Source organism: Symphalangus syndactylus, chromosome X (assembly GCF_028878055.3).
Source record: "Symphalangus syndactylus isolate Jambi chromosome X, NHGRI_mSymSyn1-v2.1_pri, whole genome shotgun sequence".
Classification (NCBI taxonomy): domain Eukaryota; kingdom Metazoa; phylum Chordata; class Mammalia; order Primates; family Hylobatidae; genus Symphalangus; species Symphalangus syndactylus.
The window spans coordinates 71556633-71581401 of NC_072447.2; the positions used below are offsets into that span (position 1 = coordinate 71556633).

Genomic DNA, 24769 nt, shown 5'->3' on the forward strand with positions numbered 1-24769 from the left:
GGGCTGCTGGCATTCTTTTAGTAATGACTTGTTATTCACAGAGGACATGATTGTGTACAGAGAAAATTCAAAGAGATCTATGAAAACTATTAGATCTAACAGGCAAATTTAGCAAGGTCCCAGAATACAGTCAACATACAAAAAATCATTTATGTTTCTGTAAACTAAAAAACAAATTGGAGAAAGCAATGATAAAAGACAATACCATACAGTTTGGCAGTAACTAATAAATTTAAAAATACATTTACCATACAAGCCAGCAGTCTCATTTTAGGTCATTACCCAAGTGAATTGAAAGCATACATTCACACAAAAACCTGTATGTGAATGATTATAGTAGTTTTATTCATAATTGCCAAAAACTCAACAAATTCCAGATGTCTTTCAACAGATGAATAGATAAGCAAAATTTAGTATATCTGTATGATGGGCTAATATTTAGATTGACTCATACAACATGTGATAAATCTTAAATGCTTTTGCTATAAAGCTAGATGAAAAGGCTAAACACTGTATGATTTCATTCAAATGACATTCTGAAAAAGACAAAACTATAGTGAAAAAGGAAACTTAGACGATTGGTAGACAATGATTGGGGAGGGGTGTCTGAATGTCAAGGAGACAAATGTCAAGGAGAATTATTAGGATGATGGAACTCTACTATATCATATTGTGGTAGAAGATATATAAATCTATTCATCAAAACCCCTAGAACTGAACACAGCAGAAAGCAAAAATTGTAGGTTAAAAACAAATAAACAAAAGCAATCAGGATTTTGCAGGATCTTAGAATGACACACAGACTATAATAAGTGAATCTAAATGTACTACAAATGTATAACTTTACCACATTTAAGGGAGAATAAGGAAGCCGGCCTAAATACTTTTTAAAGACTTGTTTTACCAATACTGTAAAGCTGAAGATAAAAGAACTATACACAAATGCTGTACTCTCTCGCTGGTTAAATTTATTTTTCAGAGGGGTAAGTTTTACCAATTTTGAAACAACTTAACATACATACAAATATGCAAGTAAACATGTTACAGTTAATGATAACCAGATTTCTTAATGTCAGAAAAAGAAGTTACACATTGATACAATTTGGCTGTGTCCCCACCCAAAGCTCATTTTGAATTGTAGTTGCCACAACCCCCACGTCATGGGAGGGACCAGGTGGAGATAATTGAATCATGGAGGCAGTTTCCCCAATCCTGTTCTCATGAAAATGAGTTAGTTCTCATGAGATCTGATGGTTTTATAATGGGCATTCCCGTCCACTAGGCAGTCATTCTTCTCCTTCTTGCCACCATGTGAAGAAGGACATCTTTGCTTCCCCTTCCATCATGATTGTAAGTTTCCTGAGGCCACCTCAGCCCTGTGGAACTGTGAGTCAATTAAACCTCTTTCCTTTATAAATTACCAGTATCGAATTTGTCTTTATAGCAGTGTGAGAACTGACTAATACACACATAGGCAAGGGAGAAATGTTAGAATACAACATGTAGTGTTGAATTAGAGTTGGAAACATTAGTTTGAACTCACGACTATTTTAGTATACAGAAATAGACACAAAACTAAATATAAAGATGGGTGTTGTTGAAGGCTAAATATAGCTCCCTCCTCAAAAAGATGTCCATGTCCTAATCCAGCTCCCTCCTCAAAAAGATATGCATGTCCTAATCCAGCTCCCTCCTCAAAAAGATGTCCATGTCCTAATCCAAGGACCTTGTGAAAAGGTTATCTTAGATGGCTAAAAGAATGTGATTAAGGATGTTGAGATGGAGAAATCATCCTGGATTAACCACTTGAGTCCAATGTAATCTCAAGGGCCCTTATAGGAGGGAGGCATGTGGGTAATAATGCCAGGAGGCGATGTGATGAGAAAAGCAAAGATCAGAGAGATGCAGGGCATACGATGAGCTCAGAAATGTGTGCAGGCTCTAGCTGCTGGAAAAGGCAAGGAAATGGATGCTTTCATAGCGTCTCCAAAAGGAACTCACACTATTTTGGATTTCTGACCTCCAAACATGTAAGATAAGAAATTTTCTTTGATTTAAGGCACAAAGTTTGTGCTGATACAGCAACAATAGGAAACTAATATAGATGTATACATGGATTAGAATGCATGCATGTATGGCTGGGCATGGTGGTTTATGCCTGTAATCCCAGCACTTTGGGAGGCCGAGGCAGGTGGATTGCCTGAGCTCAGGAGTTCAAGACCAGCCTGCACAACACAGTGAAACCCTATCTCTACTAAAATACAAAAAATTAGCCAGGCATGGTGGTGTGTGCCTGCATTTCCAGGTACTTGGGAGGCTGAGGCAGGAGAACTGCTTGAACACAGGAGGGAGAGGTTGCAGTGAGCCGATATCATGCCACTGCACTCCAGCCTGGGCAACAGAGTGAGACTCTGTCTCAAAAAAAAAAAAAAAAAAAAGAATGCATGCATGTATTCCATAGCTCTTTCCTGTTGGAGAGCAAAAAGTAATAACCCCCAGTAGAAACAGGCACATCTAACAATCAGATCGGGCTTCTAGATACCACTTTATAATAAAATGACCCAGGACCACTTCACAAAATTGTTGATTCTAGGGATAGGGCAAGGAAATTACAAGATGGTCCTGAAGCCTCTGTCATGCCACAAAATAAGGAAGTACTAGAAAAGAAAGGTTACAGAAAGGGTAAAGAAAATAATTAAAGACTATAAAGATGCAGTTACCAAGGCAGCTGGCAAGATGGCCGAATGAGAACATCTCCAGTCTGCAGGTCTCAGCCAGATCAACGCAGAAGGCAGGTGATTTTTGCATTTCCAACTGAGTACCCAGCTCATCTCAATGGGACTGGTTAGACAGTGGGTGCAGCCCATGGAGGGCGAGCCAAGGCAGGGTGGTTCAATGCCTCACCCAGGAAGTGCAAGGGGTCAGGGAAGTCCCTCCCCTGGCCAAAGGAAATAATGAGGCACTGTGCCATGAGAAGTGGTGCATTCTGGTCCAGACACTACACTTTTTCCACGGTCTTTGCAACCTGAAGACCAGGAGATTCCCTCGGATGCCTACACCACCAGGGCCCTGGGTTTCAAGCACAAAACTGGGCAGCTGTTTGAGCAGATACCAAGCTAGCTTCAGGAGTTCTTTTGCATACCCCAGTGGTGCTTGGAACACCAGCGAGACAGAACTGTTCACTCCCCTGGAAAGGGGACTGAAGACAGGGAACCAAGTGGTCTAGCTCAGTGGATCCAAACCCCCACGAAGCCCAGCAAGCTAGGACCCACTGGTTTGAAATTCTCGCTGCCAGCACAGCAGTCTGAAGTCAACCTGGGACTCTAGAACTTGGTGGGGGGAGGGGCGTCCACCATTACTGAAGCTTGAGTAGGCAGTTTTTCCCTCACACTGTAAACAAAGCTTCCAGGAAGTTTGAACTGGGCGGAGCCCACTATAGCTCAGCAAAGCCACTGTGGCCAGACTACCTCTCTAGATTCTCCTCTCTGGGCAGGGCATCTTTAAAAAAAAGGCAGGAGCCACAGTCAGGGGCTTCTAGACAAAACTCCCATCTCCCTGGGACAGAGCACCTGGGGAAAGGGGCAACTGTGGGTGCAGCTTCAGCAGACATTAAACGTTCCTGCCTGCTGGCTCTGAAGAGAGCAGAAGATCTCCCAGCACAGCACTCGAGCTCTGCTAAGGGACACACTGACTCTGCAAGTGGATCCCTGACCCCTGTGCCTCCAGACTGGGAGACTCCTCGCAGCAGGGGTCGACAGACACCTCAAACAAGAGAGCTCCAACTGGCATCTGGCAGGTGCCCCTCTGGGAGGAAGCTTACAGAGGAAGGAACAGGCAGCAATCTTTGCTGTTATGCAGCCTCCACTGGTGATACCCAGGCACACAGGGTCTGGAGCAGACCCTCAGAATACTCCATCAGACCTGCAGAAGAGGGGTCTGACTGTCAGAAGAAAAACTAACAAACAGAAAGGAATAGCAATAACATCAAGAAAAAGCACGTCCACATACAAAAAAAAAAAAACAACCAAAGGTCACCAAAATCAAAGACCACAGGTAGATAAATTCACAAAGATGAGGAAAACCAGTGAAAAAAAGGCTGAAACTTCCAAACACCAGAATGCCTCTTCTCCTCCAAAGGATCACAACTCCTTGATAGCAAGACAACAAAACTGAACAGAGAATGAGTTTGACAAATTGACAGAATTTAGGCTTCAGAAGGTGGGTAATAACAAACTCCTCCAAGCTAAAGGAGCATGCTCTAACCCAATGCAAAGAAGCTAAGAACCTTGAAAAAAGGTTAGAGGAGTTGCTAACTAGAATAACCAGTTTAAATAAGAACATAAATGACCTGATGGAGCTGAAAAACACTGCACAAGAACTTCTTTCATACACAAGTATCAATAGCCAAATCAATCAAGTGGAAGAAAGGACATCAGAGATTGAAGATCAGCTTAATACAATAAAGCATGAAGACAAGATTACAGAAAAATGAATGAAAAGGAATGAACAGAGAGCCTCCAAGAAATATGGGACTATATGAACAGACCAAACCTACGTTCGATAGGTGTACATGAAAGTGATTGGGAGAATGGAACCAAATTGGAAAACACTCTTCAGAATATTATCCAGGAGAATTTCCCCAAACTAGCAAGACAGGCCAACATTCAAATTCAGAACATACAGAGACCACCACAAAGATACACCATGAGAAGAGTAACCCCAAGCCACATAATTGTCAGATTCACCAAGGTTGAAGTGAAGGAAAAAATGTGAATGGCAGCCAAGGAGAAAGGTCAGATTACCGACAAAGAGAAGCCCATCAGACTAACAGCAGATATCTCTGCAGAAATCCTACAAGCCAGAAGAGAGTGGGGGCCAATATTCAACATTCTTAAAGAAAATAATGTTCAACCCAGAATTTCATATCCAGCCTAACTAAGCTTCATGAGCGAAAAAGAAATAAAATCCTTTCCAGACAAGCAAATGCTGAGAGATTTTGTCATCACCAGGCCTGCCTTACAAGAGCTCCTGAAGGAAGCACTAGATACGGAAGGATAAACCAGTACCAGCCACTGCAAAAACATACCAAATTGTAAAGACTATCAACACTATGAAGAAACTGCAACAACTAATGGGCAAAATTACCAGCTAGCATCATAATGACAGGATCAAATTCACACATAACAATATTAACTTAAATGTAAACAGGCTAAATGCCCCAATTAAAAGACACAGGCTGGCAAACTGGATAAAGGGTCAAGACCCATTGGTGTGCTGTATTCAGTAGATCCATTTCATGTGCAAAGACGCACACAGGTTCAACATAAAGGAATGGAGGAATATTTCCCAAGAAAATGGAAAGCAGAAAAAAGCAGGGGTTGCAATGATAGTCTCTGATAAAACAGACTTTAAACCAATAAAAATCAAAAAGACAAAGAATGGCAACACATAATGGTAAAGGGATCAATGCAACAAGAACAGCAAACTATCCTAAATATATAGGCACCCAATACAGGAGCACCCGGATTCATAAAGCAACCTTGAAAAAAGGCTAAAGGAATTGCTAACTAGAATAACTAGTTTAAAGAAGAACACAAATGACCTGATGGAGCTGAAAAACACAGCACGAGAACTTCGTTCATACACAAGTATCAATAGCCAGAATAATAAAGAAGAAAAGAGAGAAGAATCAAATAGACACAATAAAAAATAATAAAGGGGATATCATCACTGATCCCACAGAAATACAAACTACCATCAGAGAATACTATAAACTTAGAGACTTAGACTCCCACACAGTAATAGTGGGAGTCTTTAATACCCACTGTCAACATTAGATCAAAGAGACAAATAGTTAATAAGGATATTCAGGACTTGAACTCAGCTCTGGACCAGGTGGACCTAATAGACATCTACAGAACTCTGTGCCCCAAATCAAGAGAATACACATTCTTCTCAGAAACATATCACACTTATTCTAAAATTGACCACACAATTGGAACTAAAACACTCCTCACCAAATGCAAAAGAACAGAAATCATAACAGTCTCTCAGACCATGGTACAATTAAATTAGAACTCAGGATTAAGAAACTCACACAAAACCACACAACTACATGAAAACTGAACAATCTGCTCCTGAATGATTGCTGGTTAAAATACGAAATTAAAGCAGAAATAAATAATTTCTTTGAAACCAATGAGAACAAGACACAACATACCAGAATCTCTGCGACACAGCTAAAGCCGTGTTTACAGGGAAATTTACAGCACTAAATGCCCACAGGTGAAAGTGGGAAAGATCTAAAATAGACACTATAACATCACAATTAAAAAGGCTAGAGAAGTAAGAGCAAACAAATTCAAAAGCTAGAAGAAAACAAGAAATAACTAAGATCAGACCGGAACTGAAAGAGATAGAGATATGAAAACCCCTTCAAAAAATCAGTGAATCCAAGAGCTGGTGTTTTGAAAAAGATTAACAAAAAAGATAGACTGCTAGCCAGACTAATAAAGAAGAAAAGAGAGAAGAATCAAATAGACACCATAAAAAATAATAAAGGGGATATCATCACTGATCCCACAGAAATACAAACTACCATCAGAGAATACTATAAACACCTCTATGCAAACAAACTAGAAAATCTAGAATAAATGGATAAATACCTGTACATATACACCCTCCCAAGAACAAACCAGGAAGAAGTCTAATCCCTGAACAGAACAGTAACAATTTCTGAAACTGAGGCAGTAATCAATAGCCTACAAAAAGAAAAAAACCCAGGACCAGACAGATTCACAGCCAAATTCTACCAGAGGTACAAAGAGGAGCTGGTACCTTTACTTCTGAAACTATTCCAAACAATAGAGAAAGACGGACTCCTCCTTAACTCATTTTATGAGGCTAGCATCATCCTGATACCAAAACCTGGCAGAGACACAGCAAAAAAAGACAATTTCAGGCCAATATCTCTGATGAATATCGACGCGAAAATCCTCAATGAAATACTGGCAAACTGAATCCAGCAGCACATCAAAACACTTATCCACCATGATCAAGTCGGCTTCATCCCTGGGATGCAAGGCTGGTTCAACATATACAAGTCAATAAACGTAATCCATCACATAAACAGAACCAATGACAAAAAAACACACAATTATCTCAATAGATGCAGAAAAAGCCTTTGATAAAATTCAACACCCCTTCATGCTAAAAACTCTCAATAAACTAGGTATTGATGGAACATATCTCAAAATAATAAGAGCTATTTATGACAAATCCATAGCCAATATCATACTGAATGAGCAAAAGCTGGAAGCATTCCCTTTGAAAACTGGCACAAGACAAGGATGCCCTCTCTAACCACTCCTATTCAACATAGTATTGGAAGTTCTGACCAGAGCAATCAGGCAAGAGAAAGAAATAAAGGGTATTCAATTAGGAAAAGAGGAAGTCAAACTGTCCCTGTTTGCAGACGACATGATTGTATATTCAGAGAACTCCAAATACACAACTTCAGCAAAGTCTCAGGATACGTAATAAATGTGCACACCTATACACCAAAAATAGACAAACAGAGACCCAAATCATGAGTGAACTCCCATTCACAATTGCTATAAAGAGAATAAAATACCTAGGAATACAACTTTCAAGGGATTTGAAGGACCTTTTCAAGGGGAACTACAAACCACTGCTCAAGAAAATAAAAGAGAACACAAACAAATGGAAAAACTTTCCATGCTCATGGATACGAAGAATTAATATCATGAAAATGGCCATACTACCCTAAGTAATTTATACATTCAATGCTATTCCCATCAAGCTACCATTGACTTTCTTCACAAAATTAGAAAAAAAAACTACTTTAAATTTCATATGGAATCAAAAAGGAGCCCATACAGCCAAAATAATCCTAAGCAAAAAGAACAAAGCTGGAGGCATCATGTTACCTGACTTCAAACTATATTACAAGACTACAGTAACCAAAACAGCATGGTACTGGTACCGAAACAGATATATAGACCAATAGAACAGAACAGAGGTCTCAGAAATAACACCACACATCTACAACAATCTGATCTTTGACAAACCTGATAAAAACAAGCAATGGGGAAAGGATTCCCTATTCAATAAATGGTGCTTGGAAAACTGGCTAGCCATATGCAGAAAACTGAAGCTGGGTCCCTTCCTTACGCCTCATACAAAAATTAACTAAAGATGGATTAAAGGCTTAAACGTAAGACCTTAAACCATAAAAACCCTAGAAGAAAACCTAGGCAATATCATTCAGGACATAGGCATGGTCAAAGGCTTCATTACTAAAATACCAAAAGCAATGGCAACAAAAGCCAAAATTGACAAATGGGATCTGACTAAACTAATGAGCTTCTGCACAGCAAAAGAAACTATCATCAGAGTGAAACAGGCAACCTACAGAATGGGAGAAAAGTTTTGAAATCTATCCATCTGACAAATGGCTTATATTCTGAATCTACAAGGAACTTAAACAAATTTACAAGAAAAAAACAAACAACCCCATCAAAAAGTGGGCAAAGGATATGAACAATCACTTCTCAAAAGAAGACATTTATGCAGCCAACAAATGTATGAAAAAAAGCTCATCATCGGTGGTCATTAGAGAAATGCAAATCAAAACCACAATGAGAGACCATCTCACGCCAATTAGAATTGCGATCATTAAACAGTCAGGAAACAACAGATGCTGGAGAGGATGTGGAGAAATAGGTATGCTTTCACACGGTAGGTGGGAGTGTAAACTAGTTCAACCATTGTGGAAGACAGTGTGGCGATTCCTCAAGGATCTAGAACCAGCAATACCATTTGACCCAGTAATGCCATTACTGTTTATATACCCAAAGGATTATAAATCATTCTACTATAAAGACACATGCACACGTATGTTTATTGCAGCACAATTCACAACAGCAAAGACTTGGAACCAATCCAAATGCCCATCAATGATAGCCTGGATAAAGGAAACGTGGCAAATATACACCATGGAATACTATGCAACCATAAAAAAATGATGAGTTCACGTCCTTTGCAGGGACATGGATGAAGCTGGAGACCATCGTACTCAGCAAACTAACACAGGAACAGAAAACCAAACACTGCATGTTCTCACTCATAAGTGGGAGCTGAACAATGAGAATACATGGACACAGGGAGGGGATCACCACACACCAGGGCCAGTTGGGGGGTGTGGGGCTAGGGTATGGATAGCATTAGGAGAAATATCTAATGTAGATGATGGGTTGATGGGTGCAGCAAACCACCATGGCACATATATACCTATGTAACAAACCTGCACTTTCTGCACATGTATCCCAGAACGTAAAATATGAAAAAAAAAGATGCAATAACCTATTTGGGAGCATGACAGAGGCTGCTAATATGAAAATCTCTATTTTCTTAGTGCTAATGTCCTAAAATGCCAAATTGTACAGTTATAGTTTACTTCACCACACATATTTGCACATTAATATTTTTCTAACATCGACTTCCATAAAAATTGAAACTTTTTCTTTTTTGAGGAGTTGCACTCTTGTTGCCCAGATTGGAATGCAATGATGCGATCTCAGCTCGCTGCACTCTCTGCCTCCCGGGTTCAAGCGATTCTCCTGTCTCAGCCTCCTGAGTAGCTGGGATTACACGCATGCACCACCATGCCCGGTTAATTTTGTATTTTTAGTACAGACGGGGTCTCACCATGTTGGTCTGGCTGGTCTCGAACTCCTGTCCTCAGGAGATCCACCCACCTCAGCCTCCCAAAGTTCTGGGATTACAGACATGAGATGAGCCACCACGCCCAGCTAAAACATTTTTAATTATTAAAAACCATATGTATTTTTTAAAGTACATTTTACTTCATGTCATTTGTATTTATATTCACCCCAAACTGTGAGCACAGAACATCTATAGTTCTTCATGAAATATCTTTTAATTCTGTTAAAGAATGATGTTTGAATAAGTGGGATGATGTAAAAGCCAAAGATCTTGTTTTCACTTCACTGAAAAGCTAATGCAGATAACAGAAACCCTATCCTAAAGCTAGTGGATTAAATTTCTACTGTTATTCAGCACTTACTACTCAGACAATAATGACATTTGGGGGCATCTTAACCTAAACAAGTACTTAGCATTACATCTCACCTGGGTCAACAGTCAAGGGTATCAGAGTTAAACTGTGTTACTGTAAATTAATGGAAAATGTAACTTCACTTTGCTGAAAGATAAATGTCCAATAAAAGCTGCACAATCAAAAAAAAAAAAAAGGACTTAAAAATGTTATAGAAACCGGCCGGCCGCTGTGGCTCACGCCTGTAATCCCAACACTTTGGGAGGCCAAGGCAGGTGGATCATGAGGTCAGGAGATCAAGACCATCCTAACACAATGAAACCCCGTCTCTACTAAACAAAATACAAAAAATTAGCCGGGCATGGTGGCAGGCGTCTGTAGTCCCAGCTACTCGGGAGGCTGAGGCAGGAGAATGGCACGAACCCGGGAGGCAGAGCTTGCAGTGAGCCGAGATCACGCCACTACACTCCAGCCTGGGCGACAGACAGAGACTCCGTCTCAAAAAAAAAAAAAAAAAAAAGTTACAGAAGCCAAGAAACTACCAATGGTCAAACCTAAAATAATCTAGGAATAAAAAACTACCAATGGTCAAACCTAAAATAATCTAGAAATAAAAGAACTACCAATGGTCAAACCTAAAATAATCTAGGAATAAAATAAATACAAATAATATTGTGGTTTTTATTTACATTTCTCTAGTGGTTGGAACTGGAGGCTACTATCCTTAGCAAATCAACGCAGGAAAAGAAACAAACTACTCCATGTTCTCACTTATAAGTGGAAGCTAAATAATGAGAACACATGGACAGAAAGAGAGGAACAACAGACACTGGAGCCCACTTGAGGGAGGAGGCTGAGATGAGGAAGAGTTCAGAAGAAAAAAATGTTGAGGCTATGCTTAGTACCTGAGTGACAAAATAATGTGTACATCAAACCTCCAAATTATGAGTTTCCCTATGTAAAAAACCTGCACGTGTACTCCTGAATCTAAAATAAAAGTTAAAATATTTAAAATATTGCTACTAATGGATTACATCTTAAATAATAAAATAATTATTCGTAAGTCCATACTGATATAAACACATAATTGAATGAATAAACAAATGAATGAATGAGAGAAGAGATCAGCTATTCCTTACAGAAGAGCTTCAATTGATAAAGAAATAGGAATTTTTTTTTTTTGAGACAGAGTCTCACTCTGTCGCCCAGGCTGGAGTGCAGTGGCACGATCTCGGCTCACTGCAAGCTCTGCCTCCCGGGTTCACGCCATTCTCCTGCCTCAACCTCCCGAGTAGCTGGGACTATAGGTGCCCGCCACCACGCCCCACTAATTTTTTGTATTTTTAGTAGAGACGGGGCTTCACCACGTTAGCCAGGATGGTCGTGATCTCCTGACCTCGTGATCCGCCCGCCTTGGCCTCTCAGAGTGCTGGGATTACAGGTGTGAGCCACCACACCCAGCCGCCAGGAAATTCTTTTATAGAAAATTAATCATTACAACACCAAAGTAGTGATTGTTGTAGGCAAGATCTTTAGATGAATATTAAATTTAGCAGGTGACTTTAAATCAGCTATTATAAATCTGTCCAAAGAACTAGAGAAAATCACATCTAAAGAATTAAAGAAATGTATGAGAATAACGTCTCATCAAGTAGTATATCAGTAAACAGATATAAAAAGAAACCAAATAGAAATTCTAAAGTTGAAAAATATAAGAACTGAAATTAAAAATAAACTGAAGAAGCTCGACAGCAGATATAAGCAGGCAAAAGAAAGAATTTGTGAACTGGAAGGTAGGTCAATTGTGATTACCCAGTCTAAGGAACAGAAAGATAACAGTGTGAAGAAAAATGTACAAAACTCCAGAGACCTGTGAACACCATCAAGCATACCAAAATATACATAGGGGAAGTCTGAGAAAAAGTAGAGAGTGAAAGAGGCATAAAGAATATTTCAAAAAATAATGGCTGAAAACTTCCAAAAATCGATCAACATTAATATATACATCCAAGAATCTCAATGAATTCCAAGTTAGATAAACTCAAAGAGAAGCACACCAAGACATCATAATTAAACTGTCAAAAGACAAACATAAACAATCTTGAATGCAGAAAGAGAAAAATGACTGATTGTATATGAAAGATTCTCAGTAAGATTAACAACTGATTTCTCACCCAATATGGCAATGGGATACCTACCATATTCAAAACGCTGAAAGAAAAAACATGTGAACCACACATTTTATATCCAGCAAAACTTACAAATGAAAGAGAAATAAAAACATGTCCAGATAAACAAGAACTGATAAAAAATTTTTCACTGTATCTGCCTGACAAGAAATACTAAAAAGAGACTTTTAGGCTGAAATGAAACAGCACTCACTGTAATTTGGAGACCATGAAAAAATGAAGAACACTGGTAAAGGTAACTGCATGAGGAAATATAAAAGATGAAAGAAGTATATTTTTTGTTTGTAGCTTTGTGTTTCATCCTACCTGATTTAAAAGACAAATGCATAAAATAATAATTATAAATCTGCATTGATGAGAAAATAATGCATAAATAAGATATTGGTATGATAAAATCATAGAGGATGAGGAAGAGAATGGAAATATATAGAATCAACAATTTTGTATATTATTGAAATTAAATAGACATGAAACTGAACTAGACTGTAATAATTTAATTGCAATCACCAGAGTGACCCAGAAGAAAATAACTCAGAATAAATAATAAATAAAATGGCAAAGGCATTAAAAAGTTATACTAGGGGCCAGGTGTGGTGGCTAACACTTGTAATCCCAACACTTTGGGAGGCTGAGGCAGACGGATCACTTGAGTTCAGGAATTAGAGACCAGCCTGGCCAACATGGCAAAACCGTATCTCTACTAAAAAATACAAAAGTTAGCCGGGCGTGGTGGCACACCTGCAATCCCAGCTACTCAGAAGGCTGAGGCAGCAGAATTGCTTGAACCGAGGAGGCGGAGGTAGCAGTGAGCCAAGATCGTGCCACTGTACTCCAGCTTGGGCGAGGTGTACTAGAAAACATCTATTTAACACAAAAAAAGCAGTGATGGAAGAATAGATAAAATGAAAAATAAGACATATAGAAATCCAAAGAAAAATAGCAGTAAATAGCAACTTGTAAATTACCAAATTAATTGTACCTGGATTAAACACCCTAATTAGAAGGCAATATTGGTGGAATGGAATTTTTAAACAGATACAACTATATGTGGTCTACAGAAGACACAATTTAGATTAAAAGATATAAATAGGTTGGAAGTAATAGGATGGGAAATGATGCTAGGCATACAGTACTCAAAAGAGAGCTGTTTTATTTTGTCTGATATTTATAACAGACAAAATAGACTTAAGACAAAAATTGTTAGCATGGATAATGAAGGGCATTGTATAATGATAAAACGGTCAATAAGGAAAATGTAGCAATTATGAAAATATATCACACTTAACTTTAAAGCCCCCAAGTATAATACGTAAAACAAAAAATGATTAAATTGAAGGAAGAAACAGACAATTCCACAATAATAGTTGGAAATTTAAATTTAGTCACTGGTTAATTTAAGAAATTTGCAGAGCCTCAAAATATTGCCTCCAAATCATTTACTAATTGCTAGAAGTTTTAAAAATTATTTAACACTCCTCACAAGAAGTGGAGCTTAATTCTCGTCTCATCGAGTGTCAGCCAAAGTTAGTCACTGAATTTCAAATAATAGACTATGAAAAGGGAGAAAAAAAACCTACCAAACTTTAAAGTGGAGAAACCACCTCAACAAAAGTGATCAACATTAATATCACCAATAAGTTATGCTGACATCGTACAATCCTTGATATTATGCAGTGAGAAAGACATATCACTTCTGTGATGCTCTTATCTGTAACTCCCCTCTAGTCATGAGAAAACCATCAAACGACTTGAAATCAAGAGACATTATAAAAAACAACTAATGAATACTCCTTAATAGTGTCAAGGTCATAAAAGACTTTAAAGCTTAAAAAGCTGTCACTGATTGGAGGAGACTAAGGCAACATGAAGAATAAATGAAATGTAGTACTGACTCAAGTCTTGAATCCAAAACATAAAAGGACATTAGTGCAAAAACTGGGAAAAGGTGAATAAGAACAATGTTGAAGTACTTACATTATCAGATTCTAAAATATAGTATGAAGCTACATTAGTCAAGACAGAATGCTATTATCATAAGCATAGAAAGAGCGTTAAAACAGAGAGTACAGAAGTAAAAACACATATATGGTTCATTGATTTTTGTAAAAAGCACTAATGAAATTCAGTGATTAAATGAAAGATTTTTCAAATGGTCCTGGAATAACTAAGTATCTCTATTGAAAAACAAACTATGTTGTTATCCATGTATCTATTGACTGATCTACCTATTTATCTGGACACATACCTGACACCATAAACAAAAATTAACTGAAAGTAGATCAAAACATAAATGTGAAAGTTAAAGTCATAACATTCCTATAACACAAATAGAAGATTATCTTTGCACCTTTGGATTATGAAACAAATCTTAAAATGTCAAAAAAATACCACACTGGACTTCATCACATTTAAAACATTTGCTCATTGAATTACATGATTACAAAAATAAATAGGCAACACACAGACAAGGAGAAAACATTTACTCTCTCTATATATACATATAATTTGTATGTATGTATGTACATATACATATACATATATCTGACAAAGAATGTGACGTCAACAAAATGAAAGAGTAGGCAGCTCTAGGCTCTCATCCCTCATAGAAACAGAACAAGTGGATACTTTTGGAGCCAGATTTTTCAGAATTCTGAAAATCTGTCAAAATTTACAATAACCAAATGAACTCTGAAGAAAGAAAAAAAACCTCTTCAAAACAGTAGGAAGTAATGTGATGATTTTACTTACTCTTTTCCCACCCTCTTCCTGGCACAATAGTCTTGGTTCAGAAGCAAGGACAGCTTGCATTCCCAGTGTGGCACCCTTTCCCTGGTTCCAAAGTAAGAAGAGTAGAATTATTTTATATGGTTGTTCTAACTTGTCTGGGCACTACGTGGATGACTGACACAAGGCTTTCATCCTTGTTTTACCTAAGTCAAACTCAGGCCAGAAACAGAAGAAGCATTGCTTAAAAACACTGAAAGTCATACAATCCTCACATGTCTGAAGCAAAAAACTGTAATAGAAACAAAGAGTAGATTGCTAAGGCAAAAATATGGGAAGAGCTTTTTTACTACCTACAGTATTAAGCTGACAAATTTATGAAGAATAATTATGACCCTCTATTATTGGATGCACATTATATAAGTTATAATTTGTGACAACATGAAGGATGGAGAATGGAGCTGTATAGAAGCAGGGATTTTGTATGTTATTGAAGTTATGTTGGCATCAAATCAACTAAATTATTATAAATTTAGGATGTCACATATAGTCCCCATATTAAACAAAAAGAAAATATCTAAAAATCTATATACAAAAATATAAGAAGAAAATCAGTTCATAACAAAAAGCAACTATCAACATAAAAGAAAGCATTAAGGGAGGAAAAGAGGGACAAAAAATTTCTAAGATAAACAGCAAAATGGCAGAGGTAAATCTTTCCTTATCAGTCATTACTTTAAATATAAATGGAATTAACTCTCCAATCAAAAGACATTGCTTGGCAGAATGAATTTTTTAAAATGTGATCCAACTATGTGCTGTCTACAAGGGATTCACTTTAGATATAAAAGACACAAATAAGTTGAAGCAAAAAAAAAGGAAAAAGATTTTCCTTGCAAATCTACAGCCACTGTAACAATATCAGACAAAGTAGGCATTAAATCAAAAAAACCAAAAAAGACAAGAAATGTCAATACTTATTAGTAAATGGATAATTCATCAAGGAGATATCAAAATCATAAAAATAAATATACTAGCAACAGATACCCAAGATATATGAAGCACAGTTTTACAGAATTGAAGCAAGCAATAGACAGTCACAAAATAATAGTTGGAGACTTCAATTGAAAACATTCAAAAATGGACACAGCATGTAGGAATAAGGTCAATAGAAAATAGAGGATTTGAACAACACTACAAAAAAACTAGACTTGACAGACTTATAACACCTCACCCAACAACAGGAGAATACATAATATTTTCAAGTGCACATAGAACATTCTCTAGGATAGTACACGTTAGGCTACAAAACAATTCTCAACAAATTTTGAAAGATTAAAATAATACAAAGTGTATTTCTAATTACAATGGAATGATGCTGTAAATAAATGACAGAAGAAAAACTGAAAAGTTAAGTCAGTGTGTTATATATTCAAGATACTGTGTCTTTTGCTCTATGTAATTATACCTCAATAAAATTGTATTTATATATAATATTTGCTATGTTGGTACTATGAAATCATCAACTTAGAAACCCTCTTGCTTGTGTAACATAATGAAGATTAATATCAACTTCTATGAAATGAACTCTCTCTCTGTCACCTGAATTAACAGCACATATGTACCCCTGTGACCCTTTAAATAACATTTATCACATTCTTTTTACCTTGTTGTTATACAGGGTTTTATACCCACCTTTTGCCTCTGCTATTGCTTTAAAGGCAACTTTTTGTCTCTGCTATTGATTTGAAGGCCATAAAAGAACATATAAAAGACCATGTGTTATTCATCTTGGTTTCCCAGCATGGCACCCAGAAAAGCATCTCGCACATTTTGTCAGAGGATCCTGGGTTATTTCATAAATAAATGAATGATTAAATAAACAAATACTAATCAAAGTAATCATAGCAGAAACCCAGATTTATGAGAAGCGCTAATGTCACTTCCTTTTGCAGTTATCTAGATGTCTTTAAAAATGAACCTGAATCTTTATGGTATGAACAGTCAACAAGAGAATGAAGGATGCATGTGGAAAATTTGTGAAGGAGAGAAAACATGGATTCTTTACATTTTCAAAAGTCCTGAATATAAGTCATACAGTTAAAAGTAAACCCAAGGCTAAGCACGGTTGCTCACACCTGTAATACCAACACTTTGGGAGGCTGAGGCAGGTGGATTGCCTTGAGCTCGAGTTCGAGACCAGCCAGGGCAACATGGCGAAACCTCATCTTTATAAAATATCAAAAACTAGCTGGGCATGGTAGCTTGTGCCTGTACTCCCAGCTACTCAGGAGGCTGAGGTGGGAGGATTGCTTGATCTTGGGAGGTCGAGGCTGCCGTAAGCCATGATCGCCCAATGCACTTCAACCTGGGTGACAGAGCAGGACACTGTTTAAAAAAAAAAAAAGAAATCCATACTTAGAATTAATTAGTTCAGTGAAATAGCCAATTTACAGATAGCAAACTTTTTTCTATCTTTAAAGAAAATCTTTTGTCCAAACAATAGACAATGTAGACATTTCACACTTCATTCACTTGTTTGAGCCTATTTAGATACAGGCTAAAATAGAGAAAAAGTATGATCATTTTACACCTATACTTACTTATTCAGCCCTTATTCTTGTGTTTTTTTTAAGCTGACTCTTAAAATCTTGTCCATTCCCATACATTAACTCTCTGATTTTTGCAGATAACTTGTAATCCTGGAGGCCTTTGATTACTACAGTCAGTTTCCTTACAAAATTAATCAGCTACAATGTTAATTCCCCCTCACAATTCACCTTAATATTCATTTCTAAAATTATTAACTTAAAAATTTCTGTCTGAATTACTCCTGTAATCTTCTAGCCAGGATTCTTTGCTCTAGTCTCTGACATTTTTTGCCATATCATTTCAGAATATACAGTGGAATTCTGAAGCTATGTAGGCTTGAATGTTCATTTTGACTTCATCTATCTCACTTTCGTATCCTCGATCTACAAGAGTCAGAACTAGGGTCAAATCTTGCTCTGAGTGGCACATTGTGGGGTATCCCCAAATTACTATGTAACAATATAAAGCCTAAGGGCCAGGGATGTAAGAATGGTGATGGCGGTCTTCCTTTCTCCTTTAGGATATATGCTCTAGGGCAGTAGTGATTTTGTCTAGATAGTTCACTGTTCTATCTCCCAGCCCCAACCATCATCAATGGGAACAATATAATGCATGGTTCAGGACTTAGGGCCTAGTGGGAGAACAGAAACTAGGAAGCAATAATATTTATCTATGTTGTTGTTATCATTGTCTAAGAAAGGAAGATTTTTGTTTGATCTGCTATGTCCCAAACACTTGAAACAATGGCAGGATTAGAGCTAGCCTCCCTCTGAGTGTCAGAATGTGGGATAACACCAAAATCATCGTAAGACAACATAAGGCCTATGTCTGGCCTAAACGTCAGGGGTGGGTGGCGGGTATATGCCTCCCATTAACAAGAAAGCAAGCTCTGTGAGAACTGAGATTTTTGTCATTTGAATTGAAACCTCAGGGCCTCAGTTAGGGCCACGCCTCTCTGAGTATCAGGAGTGGTAAAGTGCCTGAAACAGTAACTAGCATTCTAAGGTCAGTCCTATTGGTTGTGTTGTTGCAATCTGTTTTTCAATTGGAGAAACACAGATCCTTACAACAAAACACAAAATAAACTCCACATGGTTTAAAGTTCATCATTCATGGGGAAATTTTTAAAAAAACACATAAAAATCAATACTATTAACAGTTATGGTGATATTTGTAGTAAAAACATAAAACATGGGCAAGAATCACACCAAATTAATTACAGTGTCTGCCTATTCAAAGAATGGAAGTGGGATGGTACTGGGAAAGATATTTATTATCTGTAATTTTCTGACTGTTTAATAATATATATCTCTATCTATATTAAATAGGCCAAAATGTTGACACTTATTAATTTTGGGTAGAGGTGAGAAAATGTTTGTCATATCTTTCATACTTTCCTATATTTTGATTTAATTTTGATAAATAAAATACAAAAATAATTGAAAATACCATTATAGCTGATTATTTTATTACAATGTTTTCAGAATTAGATCTAGGTGACATAAAATATACAAAAGCATAAAGCATCTGAATAGTACAGTCAACAAGCAACAACCAGTACAATCAGCAATAATAGAGACAACTTTTAACTTTGTATGTCACAGAGAATGTATATACCTTTTTAATAAAAAGCCTGAATAAACCAATAACTATTAAAGAAATCACAAAGCTGATTAAATATCTACCATTAAAAGTGTCATCAGGATTAGATTTTTTTCATATTTAAAAATTCTATTTTACTCACATGACATGAGAGAACTCAGCAGATGTAATTACTGATATTAGGGAAAATCAAAAAGCACAAAACTAGAGAAAAGGAATACTGAAAAGTATTGCAAATGGAAACAATGCTGGTTGTTTCACAGAAGGGGGATAAGTCAATTAAATTTGTACCATATAGAATATAATTTACATAATTATCAGGTAACTACAATTTACAAAGTGTACCAAAATATCCCCGAAACAATGAACAAAGCTAGATCTGAGAATACAGAAAGGATGCACAGTTCTAGAGGACAGATAATTTTCCATTGAAACACAATTTCCCATTGTGGTTTTGATTTGCATTTTTCCAATAGTCAGTGATGTGCCATGGTGGTTTGCTGGAACATGGATGGAGCTGAAGGCCATTATTCTTAGCAAACTAACATAGAAACAGAAAACCAAATAACCAAGGTTCTCATTCACATACGGGAGCTAAAAGATGAGAACACAGGGATATATAGCAGGGATATAGATTGTTTTACACTTTGTCCTAGCTAACTTTTAACGAACAAATAATTCTAATGCTATTTAAATTATTCCAGACCACAGGAAAAAAATTGAAAACTCACATATTCATATTTTTTTAAAGCTAGCAACAACTTCAATAACAAAACTTGATAAAGATGGCATCAGAAGGACAAAATACAATTTTACTTTTGAATGAAAATGTAATAATTCTAAATTAAATACTGGTAAATAAAATCCAGTCATGTAGCAAATCATTATTTCACAATGATCAAATAGTATTTGTTCCAGAAATACAAGTTTGGTTCCACATCAAATACCTACCATTCTAATTCATTACATCAACAAATTAAAGAGAAAAAAATCATACAATTTTATCAATAGATGCTGAAAAGGCATTTTATAAAATTCAGGAACCACTTCTAGCAATAACACTATAAAACAGGAATAGCAGAAACTCTTAAACATGTTAATGACTACCTACTAATAACCAAAAGTAAATGTCATACTAATAGGGAATACTATTCCCTATTAATACTTTGCATTCTTACTTCCATGAAAATTAAGAACAAGACAGTCACATCTGTCATCACCATTCAACATTGTTTTGAAAAATCCAGCTAATGTAACAGTAATCAGTATAAACATTAAGAGGAAATAAAATGATCTATATGTTCAGGTGAAATAATTTCATATCTAGAAAACCTAAAATATTATATTCTTAAAAATCTACTGTAATTTCAATGATTAAGCTCATTAGACAGAAGACAAAAATACAAAAATCTATAGGTTGTCTACATTGTCAAAAATAGCAAATTACAAATGAGAAGAAAAAACCAATTCACAATGTCAAAATATGAAATAAAACTGTAAAAATACTTAGAAATAAATTCAATTAGCTACTATATACTTACGTGAAGAATATTCCAATAACAAGACCAAAAGATTTCAATGATGTACGAAGACTCTTGAGTGCTAAGATTTAATATTATTAAAGAGCCCTCTAAACAAAAATGCAGGATTTTAATTGTGATGTCAGCCATCATAATTAGAATTTTATTAAAATTCTGCATTTCGTTTTTTCACATGAAAAAATGAATGCCTAGGACAGATTATATAAAGAAAAAAAAAACTAATGAAGTAGGACTTGCTTTATCGGATTCTAAAACTTACGATGAAGCCACTATAATTAAATCATGATATTAGCTCAGAAATTTGAAAATGGGTAATATTTTAAATAAATGTCACAATCAGGTATCCAATGTGAACAAAATGTTATCGCTGGATCCCCATCTTACACCATATACAAAAATAAATTTCAGATGGATCAAACATTTAAACATTAAAAATAATAAAGTTATGACTTTGGGTGAGGGCATCCATGTGATAAAAAAAGGAAACCAAAATCTATAAAAGAGATAAGTGTCTACCTAAAAAGTTTAAAAATTTTAAAGAAAAATATATCATCAATAAAGTCAAGATGAAAACATCATAACACATTAGAGCTACAAATGATTAATATGCACTATGTAGTAAGAATTTCTACAAATTTATAATGAAAAACATCAATAGATACATGAGCAAAGGGTAAGAACAGGCAAATCAGAGAAAAATCCAAACAGAAACAAGGACAGCAACAACAAATCTCTTTGAACTCAGACAAAAGGCAATTAAACTAACAAGCAATACAATGCAATTTTTAGCCTTTCATATTTTCAAGCATTAAAGAGTGCTGGAGAGGACGCTGGAATGGGTGCTTTCATTTTGGATAGTAATCTTGTAATATTTCTGAAACATATGCCTACATAGTATTTCTGGGAATCCAACCTATAGAAATAAAAGCACCAGTATGTATTACAGCAGTGTTATTTTGAAAAAAAAAAAAAAAAAAGGAAATAAAAGACGATCAATAACGAAATGGTTGAATGCCTTTTTGGTACATCAACAAGTACTGCGTATTCAGCTGTTAGAGTAAAGGAGGGAGGGGGAGAGTAAGAGTGTAAGAGAGTAAGAGTGAGGGCCAGAGAGAGCCAGAGAGAGCAAGAAAGACTGAAGCTACTGATAAGAAGAGATATCATCTACATGTCAAGTGAGAAAAGCATGTGGCTTGCCATTTTTACAGAAACTACTAGAACATACTTTCTGCATGAAGATGGGGAAAATAGGTGGAAGGATGTACTTCGCATCCCCAACACTTGTTAAGGTAAGGAAAGGAAGGGGTAAGGACGGGGTGTGGGTTTACACCATTAATTTTTCTTAATCTATTTTTGCATTGTTCCAATGGTTGCAAACACTTTTTAATTTTCTATTGGCACCCAATTTAACTGTTAAGTTACAGAACAAGGCAATATCAAAAGTAGCAAAGTACACTTGAGGCAAAATTGTGAAACTAGTCAAGGTAAGATTTGTTGGCACGATAAAATTTATCCACTTTCCCGAATTTCTGACACCTAAACTGTTCTCTGCGTTCACAACTACGAGAACACAAAATAATTTACATCTAACAGTTCCACAACTTCTGTAAAGAGCACAAAGAATTTAAGGAGTTTTCACCAAACCATAGACATAAATGTGAATATCATCATCAAACTTAATGAAGTAGACAGATGGCTTCGCCACCACTTGATGTATAAAAATGCCAGTTCTCTTGGACCCGTCATCTTTGGCATGCTCCACCTGCTTGCCCACGAGACTGTCGACCACCTCTCCAGGCTCCTGTTCTGCTGTAGGGAAATAGTAGTTGGAATCTGGAATAATGCGTAAGTCACCATCTTTGTAGTCATCAAGCAGCGTGTACATATAGAGAACAGGATCTTTCTCGTAGGTGATGTAAAACCAAGTATCCATCACAGGAGCTCGCGCCAGGACCATACCCTTCCATTCATCCTTGGTACCATGTTCACCTTCAAACACATGCTCCACTGCCTTGCCAATCAGGGAATCTGCCAGTCGTGAATCGATACGAGGAGTTGGCACTCTCTCAGGAAGGATCTCTAGCGCTAAAACTCTCTTATCGCGGTGCAGTTCTAGTCCATACACACTATCTTTGCCATCATATTTAATGATGTAAAGAGTGGGCTTCACGGAAACCTGCTCGAGCACAGTACCCTTCCACTGCTCCACTGGCTCGTTGCCTTCCTTCCAGCCGTGTTGAATGCGGCAGCCCACGATGTTCCTACGAGTGAGGAAAGTGGGCTTGCGCCGTTGCTTCCTGTGGGTGTGCCTTTTCTTCATCAGGTATGCAGACACGCCATCTACCCCCATCGGAGGCACGGTTGGAGGAGACATAGCTCAGGGATTAAGAGGGCTTGGGGAAAGCTGCTGCTCTGGTCGATTAAACTGACAAAAAGTCAACACTACGCAATATGATATATATTTTTTTTTGCGATCTCAAAGACCTGATCTGTGCTCCCTTCTCCAAGTGCAAGGCTCTCACCAAGGTTTTGGCAGAAACGCTCGAACTCTAACCGTGAGCACTGGGACAGCGTGTGCCTCTCCACAGTGCTTTCCTCTCTCGCCCTAGAAGGGTTACTGCAGCAGTGGCGGCTGACGTAGAGATGGCGGGCTCGCGAGTGCTGTTCGTGCCTTGCGTCCGCCCCAACCCCGACCCCAAGTCCCCGAATCGGCCACTTAGCTGTTGTCGATGCTGGTGCGGCTGCGGCACGGCGACAGAGGAGACGACGGGGAAGAAAGGCAAGGAGTAAGAGGGATGGCTGCAGCCGCAAAGGCGCAGGCGGCGGCAAGTCTCTGGGGAGTCCGCGCGGCCTGGGCTTCGCCGCGCTAGTTGGCTTGGCTTCACTTCACTCTGGCGACCGGGTCTTTGCGGCCCAGGGAACCCGCCACCTCTGAGCCCGCCTAAGCCTTGGCCCCGCCCCCAGCCAGCCCGCCTTCCGCTCTGCGGGCGGCAGCCAGGCTGGTCAGCGCGCGTGCCCGTGTTCAGCTTGTATTGACACACGCGCCCTCTCTTTCATTTCCTCCTCCGCCCCTCGACCGTTTCCCTCAAACGCCAGCCAAGACAGGCCGACTCCCCTCCTCCTCCTTGCTGGCCGTCTGCTGCCCGCCAGCCTCCTACACAGTGGCTCCATCTGCTTTCTGTCTTCCAGGAATTCCTCACTTAAAAAAAAAAAAAATGTAAAACACACGCACACCCAGAAAGAGTTTGTGCATACAAATTATTTTCTTTCAGTTTAAGATATTTAAGATGAGAATAAAAACGCTGTATACAATTCACAGACCACCATCTTAATCTAGAATCTCTTTTATGTTTTCTACCTGATCATTTCTGGTAATTATTTCTTAAATTTTTTTTTTTTTTTTGTCAGAATGTAAAGGTCATGTACTGACATTGTGAAGATCTTCTAAAATTCAGTGAAATAAAAGACGAAACTACCATTAATTTTACCATCCAGACTGCACCAAAATGTTAACAATACTGTTTTCTCTCCTATTAATAAACCTGTGCTTATATTTTATAAAATTGGGAGCGTATTTCATACTTTTATAACTTGTGTTTTTCATGTATATCATGAACATTTTCCAAGGTTGTTAAATACTCTGAAAACATGATTTTTAATGGTAATATTAAATATTTGTAATATTCCTTTTGATAGCCCACTATCCTACATGATCTATAACATAAGAATAAATAAAAGCATTTTACCTTCATAAATGGATTTATTGTCTAAGCCATTTTTTTAAAGAATACTTAATGACATGGAGAGCTGCACATGAAATGAGTAGAATGTTTGAAAAAGCAAAATATTGAAACAATATTGTGGTCTTAATTTTGTAGAGAGAGAAAGAAGGGATTTTTTGTGTATATATTTGCTGTTTTTCTGATTATAAAAGTGCTGCATGCTTATATCGAAAACCTGAAAGAAAAGAAAATGTCCATAATTTCACTTACCTTAAGTCACAGAGCTGCTATGAGGATTAA

At 37.3% G+C, this 24769-nt stretch overlaps 1 protein-coding gene across 2 annotated transcripts; it reads right to left on the bottom strand.

Annotated features, from left to right (window-relative positions):
- Window positions 1-19050: 19050 nt before the first annotated feature.
- SPIN4 (spindlin family member 4) lies at window positions 19051-24533 on the bottom strand. Of its 2 annotated transcripts, XM_055267301.2 has the most exons (2): window positions 22924-24533; window positions 19051-22650 (listed from the first exon to the last, which is right to left on the bottom strand). In XM_055267301.2, the coding sequence occupies exons 1-2, from the start codon at window positions 23119-23121 to the stop codon at window positions 22372-22374; spliced, it is 477 nt and encodes a 158-aa protein (XP_055123276.1). In that variant the 5' UTR covers window positions 23122-24533; the 3' UTR covers window positions 19051-22371. The 2 variants fall into 2 exon arrangements, with proteins under 2 accessions (XP_055123276.1, XP_055123275.1); XM_055267300.2 differs by having other exon boundaries at window positions 19051-24523.
- Between the last annotated feature and the right edge of the window lie 236 nt (window positions 24534-24769).